Source organism: Prionailurus viverrinus, chromosome A2 (genome assembly GCF_022837055.1).
Source record: "Prionailurus viverrinus isolate Anna chromosome A2, UM_Priviv_1.0, whole genome shotgun sequence".
Classification (NCBI taxonomy): domain Eukaryota; kingdom Metazoa; phylum Chordata; class Mammalia; order Carnivora; family Felidae; genus Prionailurus; species Prionailurus viverrinus.
The window spans coordinates 16,083,210-16,102,700 of record NC_062562.1 but is presented as its reverse complement, the minus strand read 5'-3'; the positions used below and the strand labels follow the sequence as shown (position 1 = coordinate 16,102,700).

The 19,491-nt window shown below is 47.7% G+C and overlaps 1 protein-coding gene across 6 annotated transcripts in view; it reads right to left on the bottom strand.

Moving 5' to 3' along the window:
* KLHL18 (kelch like family member 18) overlaps positions 1–19,491 on the bottom strand; it is a 56,758-nt gene that overhangs the window by 8,275 nt on the left and 28,992 nt on the right. For 5 of the 6 annotated variants that reach the window (XR_007147738.1, XM_047838239.1, XM_047838261.1 and 2 more), the window contains 6 exons: positions 14,143–14,273; positions 11,588–11,728; positions 7,324–7,522; positions 4,096–4,256; positions 2,754–2,890; positions 1,165–1,402 (listed from right to left, as the gene is read on the bottom strand). Coding sequence is in view for 5 of the 6 variants with exons in the window: in XM_047838239.1 (XP_047694195.1) it covers positions 1,165–1,402; positions 2,754–2,890; positions 4,096–4,256; positions 7,324–7,522; positions 11,588–11,728; positions 14,143–14,273 (1,007 nt within the window). In the remaining variant the exon portion in view is untranslated. The remainder of the gene's footprint in view (positions 1–1,164; positions 1,403–2,753; positions 2,891–4,095; positions 4,257–7,323; positions 7,523–11,587; positions 11,729–14,142; positions 14,274–19,491) is intronic. The other variant, XM_047838252.1, reaches the window with a different exon arrangement.

Genomic DNA, 19,491 nt, shown 5'->3' with positions numbered 1-19,491 from the left:
TCTGGTCTTATCAGTACAGAAGCAGATTCCTTCCGGCTCGAGGCCATGTACTAACTGCACGACGGGGCACATGTGCCTCCTGGCCCAACACTTTCACATGGTAAAGGTCTCCCACCCCGATTCTTTCTCCTCACCACATATGCAGTCACTTGATCTTACAAACAGAAAACCCAAAGCACAGCATCTGCCCCAGTGGTTTTCAAACTGTCCCTTTCAAAAATAATTCATTTAACTTTCCCTCTAGAGTTGGGCTTCTGTCAAGGAAGCTCAGTTTATGAAAGAGAAATGCAGAACTGTTCTGGTTATACGGGTAGGGACAACTTCCTCTCCTCTGTCAGCCCCGGAAGAGAAACCTGAATGCCACTTGAAACTGCCCCACGGAGGGCAGAAGAACTTGTCCAGTTATCCCCTCCCACTCCAGAGCTCCCACCGCCCAACCGTGCACATGCTCCACACACGCCTGGTGTAAGGGAAGAGGCTGCCTGCCTCTTCAGCACTAAGAAGGCTGAATGGAGGTGCTATTTGGATGCCCTCGAACCCTTCTTCAGGAAATCTGAGCAGGCAAGCGATGGAGGAAACAAGTATCTGGAAGTTGTTAAGCGACATAAACTTGGTCCACTTCACAAATACCTATGTGCTCACACCTGGGGGTGGGGGCCCTGAAGTAAAGTGCATTGCTGTGGCTCACATACTCCCTGGGGTAGTGGAAGCCTGCGTGTGGCAGAGATGTGGGGGGGGGAAGAGAGTATAAGGGACAACATCGCTCATTTCCTTTTATCACTAATAAAGTGAAATCCTACTCATTCTTCAAGTGTCGACTTTCATCCCACCTCTTCCCTGAAATCTTCCAGAGGTTCCCATCCAGTTTTTTTCCCCTTCTCGAATCTTCCATAACGTGCATTTTCAGTCCTTATCTGACAAATAATAATACAACTTCCACATGTCTGTGTCTCATCTCCCCAGGTTCCTCAAAGGACAAGGCAGGGATTTTAAAGCAGATGGGGGGGCTGGCTCCCGGGAGGCGCTGGCTGTGGCTGGCCTGGCCGCAGGAAACTCCCAGGCCAGCTTGTGTTTTACATTATTATGTGCCTCTGCTTGTCTCTCATGGTGCTCCCCAGATGTTCAGTGTGTGTGCTCAGGCTGCACAAGTGGCTTCCAGGATACCTTCTCTTGCTATTCATGCTCCCCACTCTGGTCCATGTGTCCGTCTCTGGGTTGTAGACCTCCACAGTGCTCAGCCGTAGCTGGCCGTCATACCCTCCGATGGCATACAGAAGCCCGTTCACCACAGCCACACCGACACGGCTGCGGGCTGTTGTCATGGGATGGCACTTCTCCCAGCGGTTGGCGATGGGGTCGAATACTTCTACCACATTCAGGGAATCACCTGCATAAAAATTTGCTACTCAAATTAAAACAAATGAGACCACGTGTTTAGATCACGGCTGTTGGGCATTGATTATATGGAACGTTTGACCTGACTCTATCAATTCTTCCCACAGAATTACTGGAGCCAGATGGGCCCACTACGACATTCCAGCTGTGTTAACCTCAAACCTAATTCTTCAAGGAAAATCAGAATCAGACAAGAGGCATGTACTTTCTGGAGAGGGCAGTTTTACAACTGCAATGAGGTATTCCACCTGCTTAAAGCCAAAGATGGGAAATGGGCACACTATCCCCCCAGGGCAGGAAGCATGCCTGGAGGGAAGGGGTGGGTCCCCTGCTGACTTTCACTTACTAGCATGTGACTCTGGGCAAGTTGCTTTGTATTCTTATCTTCTATTCTCACACATGAAATGGGGATAATCTCTGTGGCAGCTTTGTTGTCAGGATCAAATGACAGAATAGGCAAAGCACCTAGCATAGTTCTAAAACATACTAAGTTCTTAATAAACAGTAGTTACAGTAGCCAGGAATGATTCCAACCCTATCTTTATACAACAGGTTTGTTTGTTTCTTTTGTGGATCAAATAAGATAATCCACCTTCCCTGTGTTATTCTGTTGTGGGGTACCTCATACCGTCCACACTTCAGCGTGTACTAGTTAAGGACTTCCCTTCTCCAGGTCACATGGTTAACAAGCAGCAGAGACTTGTACCCACCTCTCATTAACCTTCAATTAAAAATGAAGCTGCCCAGGATTGCCCACCAACGCCCCACCTCCACAAACCGAGACTGACTCTGTGAACCGGCCTGGCCTTCACCTAGATGACAATCTCACGCCACTGTACCACAAAGATTCAGGCACCACGTTACAAATCTCTCCGGCCCTGCAGCAGTGCCTGGGTGGGCAGGAGGGCAGAGGGGCCCACAAGCTTTCCTGAAAACTTGACTGTGTAAGAGCTGCCAACAACATACGGATTCCGAAGCATGTGTGCTTTTCATTGCAGGTAGGAAGTGAAAACAGCATTATTGATAGTGGCAGAACCTGTGTATATGGAGAATTTTCCTTCTCATGGGGACATGGTCATAGTCTAACTCCAGAGATCCGTATGACCAATGTGATTAGCTTGGTAACAGAACTGGGTGTTTAACTGAATTCTACCCAGGGCTGTATTTAGCTCTGATATTCTGATTCAACGGTATTAACATCTGGCATGCTTTAACTGCAGTACAGTTGTACAAAATCAAGAGGGACCAGGGTGGTGACACACGAGGGAGGGGAACCAGAGGGCCGGGCTAGGTTGTTTGGGTGCCTTTTCGTCCACAAAGTCCAAGACAGGGCGCTGCAAAGAGGAGCTGCAAGATACCTGCTGAGTTGAGGCCCCCCACGGCGTAGATAAGGCCAGTGATGGATGTGCAGCAGCGAGGCCTAGTTCTGAAAGCCGGCAGGTGGGGCCGGCGCTCTGGCATGAGGTGATAGTCCTTTGCTTCGTCTACCAGGTCCCTGGAACAAGGCACAAGATGTTATGACAGGAGGTACTCTCCCCACGTGGTCTACATGTGTATTTCCAATCATGGCTTCCCCACCTGAACTGCCGGGGAAACATGGGAGGAGAAGCCTTCTGGAAGGTTTGGTCTTGAACCCAGGTGAGTCCAGGGGAAACCATACACAGCTATTGAAACATGCTCAAAATTGGAGAGGCAGGGTGAGCAGAGCCCATGTCAGCAGGTGTAATCAAAATGAGTATCTTCTAACAAGCACACACCTGGCAGAAGAACAGGGTGACGGCCACAGCAGTTGGCATTGGGGAGGTTCAACAAGCAGCCTGCATCCTGTCACAACGGAGACCCAGCCCTTCCTATACCTATGGCTCGCACCCTGCAATTCGCTAGTGCTCACCTAGACTGTGGCAGCAGAAGCCGACTGCTCCTGGTGGGTTTCTCTGCCTCCAGTCCTGCCTCTCCATTCCACCCTCCACACTATAGTCCAAGCTGTCTCTAAGAACCTCCGATAGCCACCCATTGCCTACAGAATGAAGTTCAAATTTAACAGCACCGTTGAGATGGCTGGTTTCGGGGTCCCACCTACCTGTAGCCACACTTCCACCCCTTGCCAAAACACACCTTCATACTGCTCGCACACAGCCACTGACCTCCCTTGAACCCGCTGGGAATATGACAAGCAGTTTGGAGGAAGGTGAACGTTGTTCTTTGCTGCTCTGCTTTTATAATGATCCTCCTAAAGGGCTACCGCCTTCTGAGCTGTTTTGGGAGCTCTGCTGTGCCAGGTCAGCACTGATTTACCCAGGGTAAAAGTTTCAGGTGCCGTAAACATGTCCCACTTGCCCATCACTTAGATGGGCCCAAACCCACCCAAGGCCAGCGCCCTAATGTTTACTGGAGACAGTAAGGAGCCCCACGGAGTCGTCACCAAGTGAGCTCCTGGAGATGCTAGGAAATCTTCAGGCAGCATGGGGGAGGAAGCCCCTTCTGCCTTGATGCTCCCTCATGGCACATTTCTTTCCCCAAGAGGTCAGACTTGGGCTTTTCCGGGCTCTAGACAGAAGACAGATCAATCTGCGTGCTATAAATTAGAACTGATCACTCAATCCTTCCTCCCGAGCTGGAACATAAACAGCCTAAGTGGGGCCACGTCCTCTCCTCTGCCTGGACCCCGGCAGCATCCTGTGCAGGCTGATCCTCACTCACCTGCATTTGTGGCAGCAACGCACCATGTCATCCTGCTGCACACGGTCCGACAGGAACTGGGGCCGGCAGAGGGGTAGGCGGATATTGGACAGCAGCTCAGGCAGGCAGGGCCCCCTCTGCTCCCGGTCGTATCTGACCCAGGCCAACGCAGCTTCAAAGACCTGCCGCAGCAGAGATGCAAGCTGTACAGTAACTCCTCTCTCCCCGGGCCGTATCCCCAGGCACCCCACCCAACCACCCTGTCTCCATCCCTCCACTCCCTATATTCAGCTAGTCCCTTGGGTCCATCAATCTTTCCTCCTCCTTGTTTCCTGAAGCCACTGTTTTCTACCTCCCCAAGCTGCCCCATTTGGCCATCTTTTGAAACATAAGCCTCGTGACTATAACAAGCTCCTGGCTTTCATTATACCTTCCTAATGAAAAGCTAGCTGCCGGGGCACCTGGGTGGCTCAGTCAGTTGAGCATCCAACTTCAGCTCAGGTCATGATCTCACAGTTCATGGGTTCAAGCCCTGCATTGGGCTCTGTCCTGACAGCCCAGAACCTGGAGCTGCTTTGGATTCTGTCTCCCCGTCTCTCTCTGCCCCTCTCCTGCTCATGCTCTGTCTCTCTCTCTCAAATTAATAAACATTAAAAAAAAGAAGAAGAAAAGAAAAGCTGTCAATGGTTCCTTATTCCTTTCTGCATTCCACCGTGCCTGCTTTCCTCCTTAGCCCCCTCCCCCACCACCACCCAGGCTGGCTAGTTCTCTGTTCATACTGCCACCTTCATGTCACCTCCAAGTCCCCTCACCTCCTCCTCTTCTTCTAAACCCACTCCCCTTTTCTTAACGCTGGCTCCAGATCCACGTTCTCTGGAGGTCTCCCTAACAGCTCTAGCCACAAGGGTATGTTCCTCTAAAACCCCTGAAATGTACCACTTGTAACTGAACTGACCCAGGTCACGCTCATTAGTGGAATGGCTAGAGAGGGGCTTGCTCTTGGGATGGAGCTCTTCCCTGTGAATCACAGGGCCCACACGACCACACTCAGGGCCCACTTTCCCCCTGCTTTTCTGACATTAGGGAAATAAGCAGCCTCCTGGAGCCTGGGGCTCCTCCTGCTGAAGCAGAACTTCACGACAGGCCAGGACTCTCCACTGCAAATACCCCAAGCTGCTCTGCCCTGGACTTTGGTTAGTTTCCCAACGACTGAACAGGTGGAGGCCTTGTCGGGTGGTGCTCCCAGTGTCCGCAGGGCCAGATCTAAACACCTCACCCCTGCATTCGAGCCCTCTGCTGTGCAGCCCTCGCCCCACTCTGCTCCAGGTAACATCTACTCCCAGTCCTCTTCAGGCACTTACACCCACCTCTGCTCACCTAAAGGGTCACCCTTCGCTCCTCTGCTAACACCCTGCACTCCCATTTATTCACATTCTTCTCGACCATTCCAATAAGAGGTCTTCTTTGTCCTTCGAGGACCCTCTGATCATCCAAAGGCTCCGCCTCTTCCATCAATTTCAATCTGCCGGCAGTGACCACCGCCTCCAATCCTTTCTGCTCAGTAACTGATGCCAATGAGCCTTTGACAGTGCTCCCTCTCCCCCAACCTCCCTCTCAGGGCCCCCTGCAGAGCCTGGTTCCTCCCCACTGTCATCCAGCACCGGCTCCATGAGTTATGATGTGAGTGCCCTCAGTGCCCATGCTGAGCCTATCTCCCTTAATCATGCCCACCTGGGAATAAAGTCTCTACTCTGGTGAGGTCCAGCTCTTTAAGCTCACCCCCACCCGCACTCTGCAGCTGACAGAGCTGGCCCACCCATTCTTTTTTTTTTTTTTTTTTTTAAGTTTATCTATTCTTTTTGGTAATCTGTACACGCAGCATGAGGCTCCAACTCACAACCCCAAGATCAAGATGAGTTGCATGCACCTCTGACTCGGCTCAGCCAGGCACCCTTTGGCCGGCCCATTCTAAATATGTGACTGCTAATCTCATCGGGGCCACTTCCCACCAAGCCCTCTTCCTTCCTCTAGCTGCATCTCCTTTCCAGCTCCCACAGGGCTGGTGCATGCCTCTTCATCCGACCTCACGTTTTTACTACTCCTCCTGATCCCCATTCTCAGCTGAGAAAACAGAACCAAGCCAGAAGAGAATGTCAATGGAAACTGCCAGCACCTCCCTTCTCACCCCACGCCTCCCCGCTGCCACTGGGTGCGGGGGTTCTTCCTCCTGTGGTGGTGGATGAGAACGGCTGGCACTTCTAACAGGTACACGCCTTGTGCCCTCTGCTCTGCCTCCTCTCGCTTACTGAGGACACTGCTCCAGCAGTCATTCTCCCTTTTCTCCTACATCACCAACTCTTCCCTCTCTTCTGGAAAATTTCCACCAGCAGCCGAATGTACCCGTCATTTCTCTCACCTTAAAAAACAAACCAACCCCTCCTGACCTCATACTCCTCCCCAGCGACTGCCCCGGTGCTCTGCTCTCCTTTAGAATAAGATTTTTTCGGGGCGCCTGGGTGGCGCAGTCGGTTAAGCGTCCGACTTCAGCCAGGTCACGATCTCGCGGTCCGTGAGTTCGAGCCCCGCGTCGGGCTCTGGGCTGATGGCTCAGAGCCTGGAGCCTGTTTTCGATTCTGTGTCTCCCTCTCTCTCTGCCCCTCCCCTGTTCATGCTCTGTCTCTCTCTGTCCCAAAAATAAACGTTGAAAAAAAAAAAAAATTTAGAATAAGATTCTTTCATGGCAGCATTACTTCCAATAGTAAATGCTGGAAATAACCCGAACATCCAATAAGGGATGCGATGTTGATAAAATCAACTGAATGTTAGACACTAACATGGATACAAATGTTCATGAAAGATGTACGTAGTATAATAAAACAAACCCACAATCAACAAGCTGCACACACATCATGATCTTCATTAAAAAAATAACAACTGGGGGCGCGTGGGTGGCTCAGTCGGTGAAGCGTCCGACTTCGGCTCAGGTCACGATCTCGCGGTTCGTGAGTTCGAGCCCCGCGTCGGGCTCTGTGCTGACAGCTCAGAGCCTGGAGCCTGTTTCAGATTCTGTGTCTCCCTCTCTCTCTCTGACCCTCCCCCGTTCATGCTCTGTCTCTCTCTGTCTCAAAAGTAAATAAACGTTAAAAAAAAAAAAATTAAAAAAAAAAAACAAAAAACTGAAAACAAAGATCAGAAAGAGCAGTAGCCCCGTGTCACCTGCAGACCAGACCGCTGCCCTGCTCTACACACCTGCTCCTCAGATTTTACATTCAGCTCATCCCGAGACACCAGCTCAAGCACGTCTTCCAAGGGCAGGGCCAGGAATTCTTCTGACATGGACACCTCCACAAAGTGCTGGTGGATGAAGCTGTTGGCCGCGTCGTACAGCACCGCGCACATCATCGTCTCAGCAAACTGGCGTACACCCAGGCAATTTTTGGGGTGGAGGCTTTTGGCGTAAGAGAAGATGAAAAGAAACAATTCAGAGGAAGAATGTTCTCTTCGATCATTCTCAGGCTGGTTCCGGGAGGTGGGGTGCTACAGAATGGAAAAAACCCCAGCTTTGCTGGAAACTCCCTGTGTGACCTCAGGGGTGCCTCTCAGCGAGTGCCTCAACTGTACAGGCTTAAAATTAAGACAGTTTATATCCTCAGAGGGCCCTGCCTCTTGGGCCTCGTGCTCAGTGCGTCTAGGTGGAATGAGCTCTCCGGGAAGTCCCGTGAAGCAGCCCTGAGGAGAGAAGAAGAGAGCACATACTGGAAAACCTGTTTGCTTTCCTTCGGCCGCTGGCATGCTTTGGTGAACATCTACCTCTGTTCCCCAGGAGGGTACTGAGGTTGTAGGATGAGACTTTAAACCACGTGGGGAGACGACTTCTCTAACATCGGGACCCTTCCACTTTTTCATCTTTTTAGTTGATCTAAAATCTTATTCTTTTACTTACTTTTTTCATCTTTTCTAAATAGCAAGAAGCTCTATGGGTCTAATTGTTCAGACGCCCAGAAGCGACAGCAGCAGCTACCACTCAGCACCATCGGTGAGCCCAGTACTTTGCCAGGCCAGAGTCTCCAACCGCACTGCCAAGCAGTAATCGCCTCCATTTTTAGATGGAAAACTGAGGCTCTGAGAAACTAAGAAATGTGCCCACAGCCTTCTACAAGCAAGTGGCGGTGCCGAGGCTGAACCTTCTGTGCGTTCCCATGGCCCCAAGGCAGACCTGCCCTCACTGGGGCCGTCTGGGTAAATCCGGGCCTTGCATGGCACCAGGTGACAGGGGAGGATCCCTCAAGTGCCACTAACAGCCTCACCTGGAAAAAGCCTCACCTGACAACAGCTTACCCACCTCCTCAGGCTGTGGCCATGATTAAGCAAGAATGTGGCAAAAGCACTCAGCGTGGTGGTTGGCATGAAGTCAGGGCAGCTGCCTTCATTTTTATAATGGTTTTCTTACCACTGTTGCATCTCAAATGAGCCCAAAGTGGTGCTGAAATCTTAGTGACAGCAGGAGATCCTGGGGGGATGGGGCTTTTCTTATTTTGACTTTGTGACTGATAATCCATGGAGGGAGAGGGTATGTATCAGAAGGTTTGCTCCCCCCACCCCGCCGCCATGTTGTTTAAAGTTCTAGGCAGAGTTGTACTCACCAACAAGCACCCCTGCCCCTCATCAGCAGACCTGAAGGGCAATCTCAGGAGTCTGGCTTTGGGATAGTCTAAACTCCACAAGATGTTGTTTCCCTTCCAGACTGAACTGGCTCTGTCTGTCCATTGCTTTGGAAACCTACATGCATTTCCACAAAGGCCAGGGAAGCATGAGCACTGAGCAACACTTAGGCAAGGCAGCATGTCCAGTGAGGAACACAGGGCTTAAGATCAGAATGTCAGCTCAGTCATCAAATAACGCCTTTCTCCTGCAGTGCTCACAGTGACTGAATGAGACTTGTGCACATTCCCATCCGCTCCCTCTCGGGCTAGGATTCCTGCACCTCACCTTTGCCTTTCACTGGCTTGGCATTAAGAACAAAACACATCTTCAACTGAACTGGGTTTTGACATCTAAAAGGATGGGATGTGGGCAGCCTGCTTGTGAGGCAGCAGGTGGGGAAGGAGGAGGGAATGCTGGCACACAGGAGACGGCCCCGTTCAGGAGCAGGAAGAAGATAAGAGGGAAAATGAACCCAAAGTGTTGATACAGACGCACATCTTTCAGTGGACACTTCACGACCTCCTTCCTTGCTGGCATAGCTTGTAAGCAAGGAGACCACAGTAAGATGTAATGCTTTATCAAAGTCAGGAAGCAATGACTTGAATTAAATAACTTACTGGCTTGGTTCACTGATGCATTTGATGTTCTGAGACGAGTATTTTAGAAAATACGCAGCTCCAATGCTCACCTAGACACAAGGAGGTCCATACATCTGAAGACTTGGAAAGGGGCCACAAGAAAAAAAAAATCAACCCCAGTCTCATGAAAGAAAAGAAATCAGGAGAGGCTGAAGACCCAATAGGTGGAGAGACTTCAGGAACGACTGCTCTAAGAACTCTGATGGCTTTGCAGCTTCTCTGTGCCCTGGCACATCCTGTCTTTTCCACCACTGCTCAGAATGGTTTCTCTCAAGTCATTAGCAATCAAAACTTGAAAATGGAAGGTCCACATGCTTCCATGGGAAGCGGATACATAGGAAGGGGGCAGCTGGGACACCCTAACACACTCTGCAGCCAGGCTCAGGAGAACCACCCCAAGGAACAGAAGCAGTGATGGTAACTACTGGAAAGAAAATAGAAAGCAGGCCAAGCCTCTGGGGCCTGTGTGGAGGAATAAAGACAGGCTTCCCACATCCCATTCTTTTAGATGTCAAAGCCCAGTTTAGTTGAAGGTGTGTTTTTCTTGCAGGGCTGAATGGAAAAATGTCAAAAGACAGACATAACATCAGGCTTTGTGTTTAAGTATGTCTTCCTAAAATGTCACTGATGCATGTAAAAATTCCACTGGTCTAAAAATCACTTTTTAAGCATCTTTTGGACGACACTACTTTATAAAAGAGGCTGGTCCAGTATTGATAGTGATGACCTCAAAAGCCCCTAGGTGGAGCTGCTGTCCCCTTGTGAGAGTGGCCAACCTTAATTCTTTCCAGAGTGCCTAATTAATCATTGAGTTCTGTGGGGACAAAGAGACAAACAAGAGTCTCATCTGTGTCCTTAAAAAGCTCACAAATGAGGGGAGCCTGGGTGACTCAGTCTGTTAAGTGTCTGACTCTTGGTTTCAGCTCAGGTCATGATCTCACGGTTCGTGGGTTCAAGCGCTGCATCTGGCTATGCAGCTGGCAGCACAGAGCCTGCTTAGGATTCTCCTTCTTCACCCCTCCCCCACTCATGCTGTCTCTGTCTCTCCCAAAATAAATAAATAGACAAACAAAAAAAAGAAGAAGAAGAAGCAGCTCACAAATGAGTAGGAAAGACTGTGTGCCCCACACCCCCCGCATTCCGGGGCAAGGTCAGGCGGGGCTCTGGGGCTGTGCTCTCATTATGTGGTCTCCATCTGTAAAACCTGAAACAGACCATCTACCTCATGATGAAACCACTCACTCTGAGCCCAGCAGAGAGCGCCTTGCATGCTAAGCATCATTACCACGGTTATCAAGACTAGGTGCACACACAGCAGTGCTCAGTGACATCCAAGAACACCGCATGGGCAGGACATGGACAGCAGGTGGGGTCCACAGAGCTGCTAAGTGAACTGGTCTGGTGGAGCAGGAATGGGAGGGGGCAGCTCTACGATGCAATGAGGTTCAGGAGGGCAGATCTGAGGTGGGAAGAATGCTGGTTTTCAGGTCAGGGACCTGTGATCATAGAAGCTCAGGTAGAAACGTTGTTCTGCTTTCTCCCTGCCTATATGGAGCCCAGTGCTAACCTGCACCCTCAAGTCTCTAGTGGTGAAGGCGCAGCTTTTACCCTGTGGCTAAGAGCTCTGCCTCCGGAGGGGGAGGAAGAGCCTTCTTATCTGCTCTGTCATCAAAAGGTCATTGCCAAATGCTGGACTTAGGTAAGGATACAGTCCATGATTGCTTCTGGGAGATGGAGGGAGACAGAGAATTCTAGGAGGTGAAATCTGGGTAGGCTCCTCAAGAGATGAAGGGAAAAGAAGCCAAGACATTCAAGGAGGGGGCAGGATCTACACAAAGATGGAGACAGGCTAGGCAACAGGTAGCACTGAACCAATCGGCTTGGTGAGAACAGTCAGCTAAATTAGTGGCTGGTCAAACTGAAGAGAGGACCAGAAGAAGAGGTACATGTCAGGCCAGGGGGAGTGCAGGCGGGGGTACGTAAATCATGTCCCCTCAAATGTTCACCCCAAATAACTGGACACTACTTGACAGAGATCTGAAGAAAGGTTATTTCTGCAGAGTAAACTCCCTGGCTCACTCCCTTCGGAAAACTCGGCATGCCCCAAAGACTCAACAAATTCACAGGGGATTCCAGGAACGAAATGGGCCAGGTCCATCGCACGACCTCACCGTTCTCGGAGGAACGTGCAGCAGGCGTCTTTGATGCTCTGCAGCTGCAGGAAGCTCGCCCCCATCAGCAACGACTGCACATTTTGTTGGTCAATGGCAAGGTGGCCGTTGTAAGCAAAGTTGATCAGAGCCTCCAGGGCGCTAGAGGAAACAGAAAGGATACTCTTCAGAGATTCTGGCCCTAACCAAGCTGACATGCTGACCTGGAGAATGTGTGGGCTCCTCTCTAAAATCCATTTTGCCCATGCCCTTTGAGAATCTATCTGAAAGGAATAATTACTTCACCAGGAGCCAAAGATACATTCTACTTCTTAAGCTGTCTTTATTGCCTAATTTTATTCAGAAAATTCTGAAAAAAGAAAGAAAGTGCCCATTATCTTACTACTGAATGAGTCAACAGTGGTTATTTTTCTAGGTTCATTTTCAGTCCCCATTTGCCTGCATGTAGAGACGGTATGGATATAATCATGTAATACTTATCAACTCCTTTCCCATGTTGCTATACTGTCCTCATGTTTATCATTTTTAGTGACTGCTATATAGTATTTCAACACATAAACAAGCTATAATTTATTTTCCTTTATTGGTAGGCAAAATAGCTCATAGCATTCATTGTGTTGCAATCATAAATAATGTTTCTTATTATTTCTTCGAGATGAATTTCCAGAATGAGACTCCAACAATTTTTTCTGCCTTTCTATTCCCACTGAGCATGAAATCCAAATTCTGTTTCTAGGGCCTTATGTGGTCTGACCCCTCTCCAGCTCTCTCACCTCATCACCTTCTACTCTTAGCCCTCACTACATTCCAATATGCCAAACACACTCTCACCGCAGGGCCTTTGCATTGGCTGCTCCTCTATTTGGAGGTCTCTTTCCCCAGATGGCTCACTCCCTCACTTTAATTAAGGTCTCAGCTCAAATGTCACCTCATCACAGAAGCCTTCCCAGATCACCCTGGAACAGCACAGAAGCCCACCTTCATTTGCTTTACTTTTCTCATATCACTTTCGCTTGCCAGCCATACGACGCATGTGCATGTTTAATGCCAGATGCTCACGACTAGAAAGCTGGTACAATAAGAGGTGCTGTCTTCTCAGTGCTATTCCTCAGTGTCTACAGCAGCACACATAACAGGTGCTCAGTCTACCTCTTTTAAATGAAGCACGTGTGCTGTGCGTGGTGATGAGCACAGCTCCTTCAGACACAGACCTGAGAGAAGAGAGTGCATAACTGCCCTTGCACACCCACTTCTGTGTCTTTCCTTAGAGGGAGCTGGCCTGAGATTTCTGCCTTGCACTGGGTATATAAATCCTCGCCATGTGCTGGGGCAGATCACCTTCAATCAGTCAGAGCGTACTACAGTTTCCTGGCTCCCTTACCCCTTCTTTCCATCACTGTGAGATTAAGAAGGTAGGCAACAAATGACAGGTTACTGGCTGACGTTTTAGAGTCCCTGTTTTGTTTATTATTTCTCCTCCAACGAGAATGTCATGGCCCTGAGTCACCCTGTGTGTTTTGTTCGCTACTGCATTTCCAAATCTCAGAACAGTGCCAGGCACATAGTAGGCATGCAGCGGGCCCCTGGATACAGCCTAGGTTATAAATATACATTCTCAGTTCATAGACTTGCATAGAATCAGTCACATAAACATCCATTTCCCCTTCGAGGCCCAAAAAGGCATACTATGGGATATGTTTACATAAAGTCTGCATGCAGTAATCAGGAAAGTATTTCCATGTAGAGGGTCCAGTAGTAAGCGACTCTACATGTAAGGACAACTTTAAGTAAGTGCCTAAATGGCATGATTTCAGGGGTTATGGTACTGCCTTCCGCCCCCCAAAATTCATCTAGCGGCAGTACTGACATTTGAGGCCAATAACTGTTTGCTAGGAAGGGCTGTGTTGGACAGTGGAAGAAATTTAGAGGGGATCACTTTTGGGCCTGACCTCTTTGGACATCAATGTTCTCAACCATCAAATAACCACAATTTTGCCATCTTCTGAATCTGTGTTGTCTCAATAGAGTAGTCACCAGTCACACGTGGCTATTTAAAAACTGTATTAATTACAATTAAATTTAAAACATTTTAAATTCAGCTCCTTTATCCCACTAATTAAAATTCAAGTGCTCAGTAGCTATGTATGGCTAGTAGCTACCACTGTAGAGAGTACAAATGCAGGAAGTTCTGATGGATAACACTTCTAGACTGGTAAGGAGGGTAATGAATGAAGACACTTATTTGAAAAACTGTTTTGCCAACTACAATGGCTGGCACAAAAAAGCACACAGAATAGTATTCCAGCACCTTGTACCCAGTCCTAGTTATAAAAAATATCTTGGTCTAGTTCCTATTAAATGTGTTACTCTAATAGAGTAAAAACGCACCAGAAAAACTCTCCTCAATTTAACCCTGTCTCGGGCCACTGGGCAGAGGTTCTAACTGGTTTACCAAATCACCTACTGTGTGCGCACAGCTGCTCTAGATGCCGCGTCCCGCTGCAGGCCCCCCAGTGGCACTGCAGGCTGTGAGACCTAGTGGAGACATGGAGTACCTTGGGTCCATTCCTTGCATTACAATCTCATCCTGCTTGCACTCCATCATGTCATTTGTAAACATAGCGTGGAAGTACGGGATTGAGGCCGCTAGGACGATCCGGTGGGCACTGAATTTGTGGTCCCCAATCTGTGGGCAGAGTGAAATATAAACAGAGACACTGAGGAATGCACATCCAAAATCCAAACTGCCCCTTCCCCCGCTTAAGCCTCTGCCCCTTGCAATGGTACTGGAGGCATCCCAGTACATGAGAGCTGAGCCTGTCATAGAGACCCTGAGATTTTCAATTCAACACACTCAGTTATAGAAGAATGTAAGCAATACATCTTAATGAGGCATTAAAATGGTTAAAAAATTAGAAGCCTGAATGCTTCCAGTGGTAGTTTTTACTTATATGGCAGTCTCACTGCACTGTTCCCAACTCCCTGCCAACTCAAACACCTGATTTCTCATGTTATCCTGACCCCGATTAAAGGCAGATGGAATTGACAAACTGTCCAAGAATCCTGGAGCTCCTGACAGCAGGCTCAAGAAGGGTAAATACACAGTGACAGGAAGAGATAAGGAGAAACAAGACCAGACTTGAATAGGGGCACATGTGGGGATGAAGGACAAAGCAAGCATTGTGGGCACAAATGTTGGGGGGTCCTGGGACAACAACCAGCTCAAATGGCTGGTGCTGTGTACTGGCAGGGGCTCTGCATGGCCCACAAGGCTCAGGCCACACAGGGACAGAGACTCTCTCCAAAGTGTGTCAAACCCTCACTAAGGAGACACATCCTTAGCCTGGGGAGTCCTATAAAGAGCTTTCCAACTATCTGTCAAAAGGATAGTCTTTTTCACAAGCTTTGCCATTTATAGCTTCAAACCACATAAACATTTCCACTTAAGAACTTTCTAGTCTTCAGAAAGAACAGTTTCCCCCCCACCATCCCTGCCCAGTTCCACATTAGAGAAATGCCAGAGCATCTCATTACCCAATGCTCTTCCCCGGGTCACATTTATTTAAGGGTTCTAGTTCAAGTTCTGTCACTATGGCCTCTTTTGCACCACTTTAGGTTTATTATCTGGAAGCTGTTCTTTAAGATCACACCATCTTCCAAACACTGAAGGGGCCTCACTGATTCAGATTCTATGAGTTCCTCGCATAATCCATGTGTTGCTCTCCTACTGGTGTTCAGGGGCATTAAATGGCTGTGTGCTCTGGGGCGGGGGTCAGAAATTTAAAAAAAAAAAAAAAAAAAAGAAATATTTCTTTTCTTTTTTTTTTTTAAGTTTACTTATTTATTTTAAGAGAGAGCACGTGGGACGGGGCAGGGGCACAGAAAGAATCCCAAGCAGGCTCTGCAGGGTCAGCACAGAGCCCGATACAGGGCTCAAACTCCCGAACTGGGAGATCATGACCTGAGCTGAAGTTGGATGCTTAACCTACTAAACCATCCAGATGCCCCTGGAAATATTTCTTAAAGTTGTTCTACAAGGTTTTTCACACCAGCAGCTTCTGGTTCCCTGATTCCTGCTCTCAGGGGCAACTTCTTTCTTCTGGTATTTATCTCACCTTTCTTTTTTTTTTTTTTTTTTTTAATTTTTAATGTTTATTTACTTTTGAGAGAGACAGAATCTAAGCAGAGGAGGGTCAGAAAGAGAGGGAGACACAAAATCCGAAGCAGGCTCCAGGCTCTGAGCTGTCAGCACAGAGCCCAACGTGGGGCTCAAACTCACGAACCATGAGATCATGCCCTGAGCCGAAGTCCAACCCTTAACCGAATGAGCCACCCAGGAGCCCCTATCTCACCTTTCTAAGTAATGTCCCTATAATAGTTCCTGAGTTTTCACTTCTAGTTATTACTTGTGGCAGCCTAACTACAAACAGCCCCCAGTGATCCCTGCCTCCTGGTGCTCACACCCTTGTGCTGTCCCTCCTACACTGTCTCAGGGTTGGCTTGTCTGGCTGGGCCACATGTACTTCTGAGCAATTGGTGATAAAGTCGGGGCAGGGTTGAGGGGGGAGTGTTCCCCACAATCCTCTTCTCAGGTGTAATAATTTATTAAAATGGCTCACAGAACTCAGGGAAAATGGATTACATACTGTTACTGGTGTAATCATAAAGGGATACACCATAAAGGGACAGTGTAAAGGGATACAAAAGAACAGCCAGATGAAGAGGTACATAGGGCAAAGTCTAGATGGGTCCTGAGCACAGGAGCTTCTGTCCTTATGTGTGCCACTCTCCTCACACATGGCTACCTTCACTAAACTGGAAGGTTCCCAGGGGTCAAAGGGTGGGACTGAAATTCCAACCCTCTAATCACATGGTTGCCTCCGCTGGGAACCAGCCCCCATCCTGAAGCTATCTAGGGGCCCACAAAGAGTCACCTTATTAGCATAAACTCAGGTGTGGCTGAAAGAGATTTGTAATGAATAACAAAGGACACTCCTATCCCTCAGGAAATTCCAAGGGTTTTAGAAGTTTTTGTGTCAGGAACTGGGAACAAAGACCAAATATTATAACAGAAGATGCTTTTATCACCCCTATTCAGGAAATTCCAAGGGTTTGAGGAGCTCTGTGGCAGAAACCAGGGGAAAAGACCAAATACATATTCTTATTATATCAGAATATCATAGAGCATAGGCACAATATGTTTGAAAATGTCTTTATTCGCCTTAAACCTGGGTGGCAGTTTAGCTGGCTATAAAATTCTAAGTTGGGAATATATTTTTCTATCAGAATTCTGAAGGCATTGTTCCAATGTCTTCTACTTTGTTGCTTTTGAGGAATTTAATGCCCTTCTGAACACTAACCCTCAGTATGTGATTGCTCTCTCTAGAAGCTTTTAGTACTTTCTCTTTATTCTCAGAGTTCTGAATCTAACAGGATTATACCTTGCTGTTGGTGTCCTTTATTCAGCGTGCTTTATCAATGTACAGACTTGATTCTAGTTCTTGGAATCCTATTTCTTTGATAATTTCCTCCTATTGTCTATTTTTTCTTTTCCAAAATTTCTATTAGTCGGATGTTAGGCCTCTTGGAATGTGCCTATATTTAAAAAAAATTTTTTTTAATGTTTATTTTTGAGGGGGGAGGGGCAAGGGGCAGAGAGAGAGGGAGATACAGAATCCAAAGCAGGCTCCAGGCCCTGAGCTGTCAGCATAGAGCCCGACATGGGGCTCAAACCTATGAACCGCGAGATCATGACCCAAGCCAAAGTCAGATGCTCAACTGACTGAGCCACTGAGGCGCCCCATGTTTTTTTCACCTGTTCCCCATTTTCCATCTCTTTCATTTGGTCAGTCTCCTGGGAATCTTCTTCAACTTTATCTTTCAATATTTCTGTGTTGTAGCTTTTTATAAGGCTATGGTGTATTTTTAATTTCCAAGAGGCCCTTCTTGTTTTCTGAAGGTCTCCCCCATCCAGCTTTTTACTGAAAGAATCTTACTCATCTTTCACAAATGCAGTATTTTCTCTAACCTCTCTCAATATTATAGTTAGGGGCACCTGGGTGGCTTAGTTGGTTAAGTGTCTGACTCTAGACTTCAGCTCAAGTCATGATCTCATGGCCATGAGATCAAGCCCTGTGTGGGCTCTGCAACACTGGTGCGGAACCTGCTTGGGATTCTCACTCTCTATCCCCCTCCTCCATGCTCTCTCTTTTCTGAGACTCTCAAAATAAATAAATAACCTTTTTTTAAAATGTTAATTTTTTTTCTTCTTTTTCTCTTCTTCCTCCCTGCTTTTACTGTTATTCCTCTGAGTTCTTTTCTCCCCCATTTGTTTTGGTCTCTGTCTTTTATGTTAGAGGCTTGCTTTAAATGTCTCATGACAGTGGCTATCTGCTGATACTTAAAAAAAAATTTTTTTTTAATGTTTAAATTTTGAGAGAGAGACAGAGTGTGAGCAAGGGAGGGGCAGAGAGAGGGAGACACAGAATCTGAAGCAGGCTCCAGGCTCTGAGCTGTCAGCACAGAGCCTGACATGGGGCTCAAACCCACGAACCGTGAGATCATAACCTGAAACGAAGTCAGATGCTCAACCGACTGAGCCAACCAGGCACCCCTAACTGCTGATATTTTTAGAAACTGTTTGAAAGTTCTGTGTGGGAGAACTAGGCTTATCAACTTGTGGATGTCACATTGGTGACCAAGCAAGACCCTGCCATTCTACTGAGGACCCCTAAAAATAGTATCTTTGGAACTTTTTCTCTGTGGCAAACTTTATCAGAGATGGATCTTCCGATCTCTTGGATGGGAGTGCCTGCCTGCAGATATTCTGAAAAGTAGGTTAGAGAGGTGATGGTCCTACCATTCACTATTTAGACCTCTGCCTTAAAGCCTTTATTTTCAGTTTTGCACCATATTCCATCCCCTCTTCTATCCTTGGTATGCCTCTGGTTCAATATGTAAGACTGAAATTCTGGTCTCCTGGGAGAGTGGGGGAGGAGTTGTAGGCAACTAATTGCTTTTCACACAGACTTTCAACTAATCTTCCTGTTTTCAGTATTTTGTTTCTCCAATTCTGGGACTATTCCAGGGTTCTGCATTACAAATCCTCTTTCTTCTTAGTCTCTCCCCCGGCAGGCACTTTCAGTTCCTCTGGCCCTCAAAGCTCACCACACTTCCTACTTTCTGGTGTCAACATTCCATTGACCTCTCATCTACTGATACCTCTTCTCCCTCTTACTATCATTTTAATGGGATTACAGCAGAGCACGGGGGTTAAAATGTGTGTTCAATTAGCTGTGTTAAACTGCCATGCATTTATTTTTCATCTGGGAAGTAGACAGAAGACAAAAGAACAAATGGTACGTGCATAAACTAGGTGACCTGGTTTCCCCAAAAAGCTCAGGTAAAGAGAAGGCAGGCCTATCTTGGGATACATTAGCCAGATTACAACTGAACTCTGTATTTTGTTAAAGGGGACAACAAATTTGTCTTTATCCAGAAGAGGGAGACCAAGCTGGGAGAAGGTCTGGAAGCTACATCTTAAGAGGAATGGCTAAAGGATAGCCCATTTGTAAAAGATAATTTGGGAGGGGGGACACAGCAGCTGTCCTCAAACCCTAGAAGGGCCATCACATGCATGAGAGCAGATCCAGAAATGACAGGGAGGCAGATTTTAGTTTATTACAAAGAATAAGGTCCTATCACCTAAGAATGTTTAGGGCGGTTCTTCACCAGTCCCAAACCTATTAAGGGATCTTCCAATTCTATAATCCTAAGATACCACATTTTTGTGAAAAGCTTTAAAAAACCCAATACTCTCATTTATAATCTCAGTTTTAAAAAATCACTTAAAAATTGATGGGGCGCCTGGGTGGCGCAGTCGGTTAAGCGTCCGACTTCAGCCA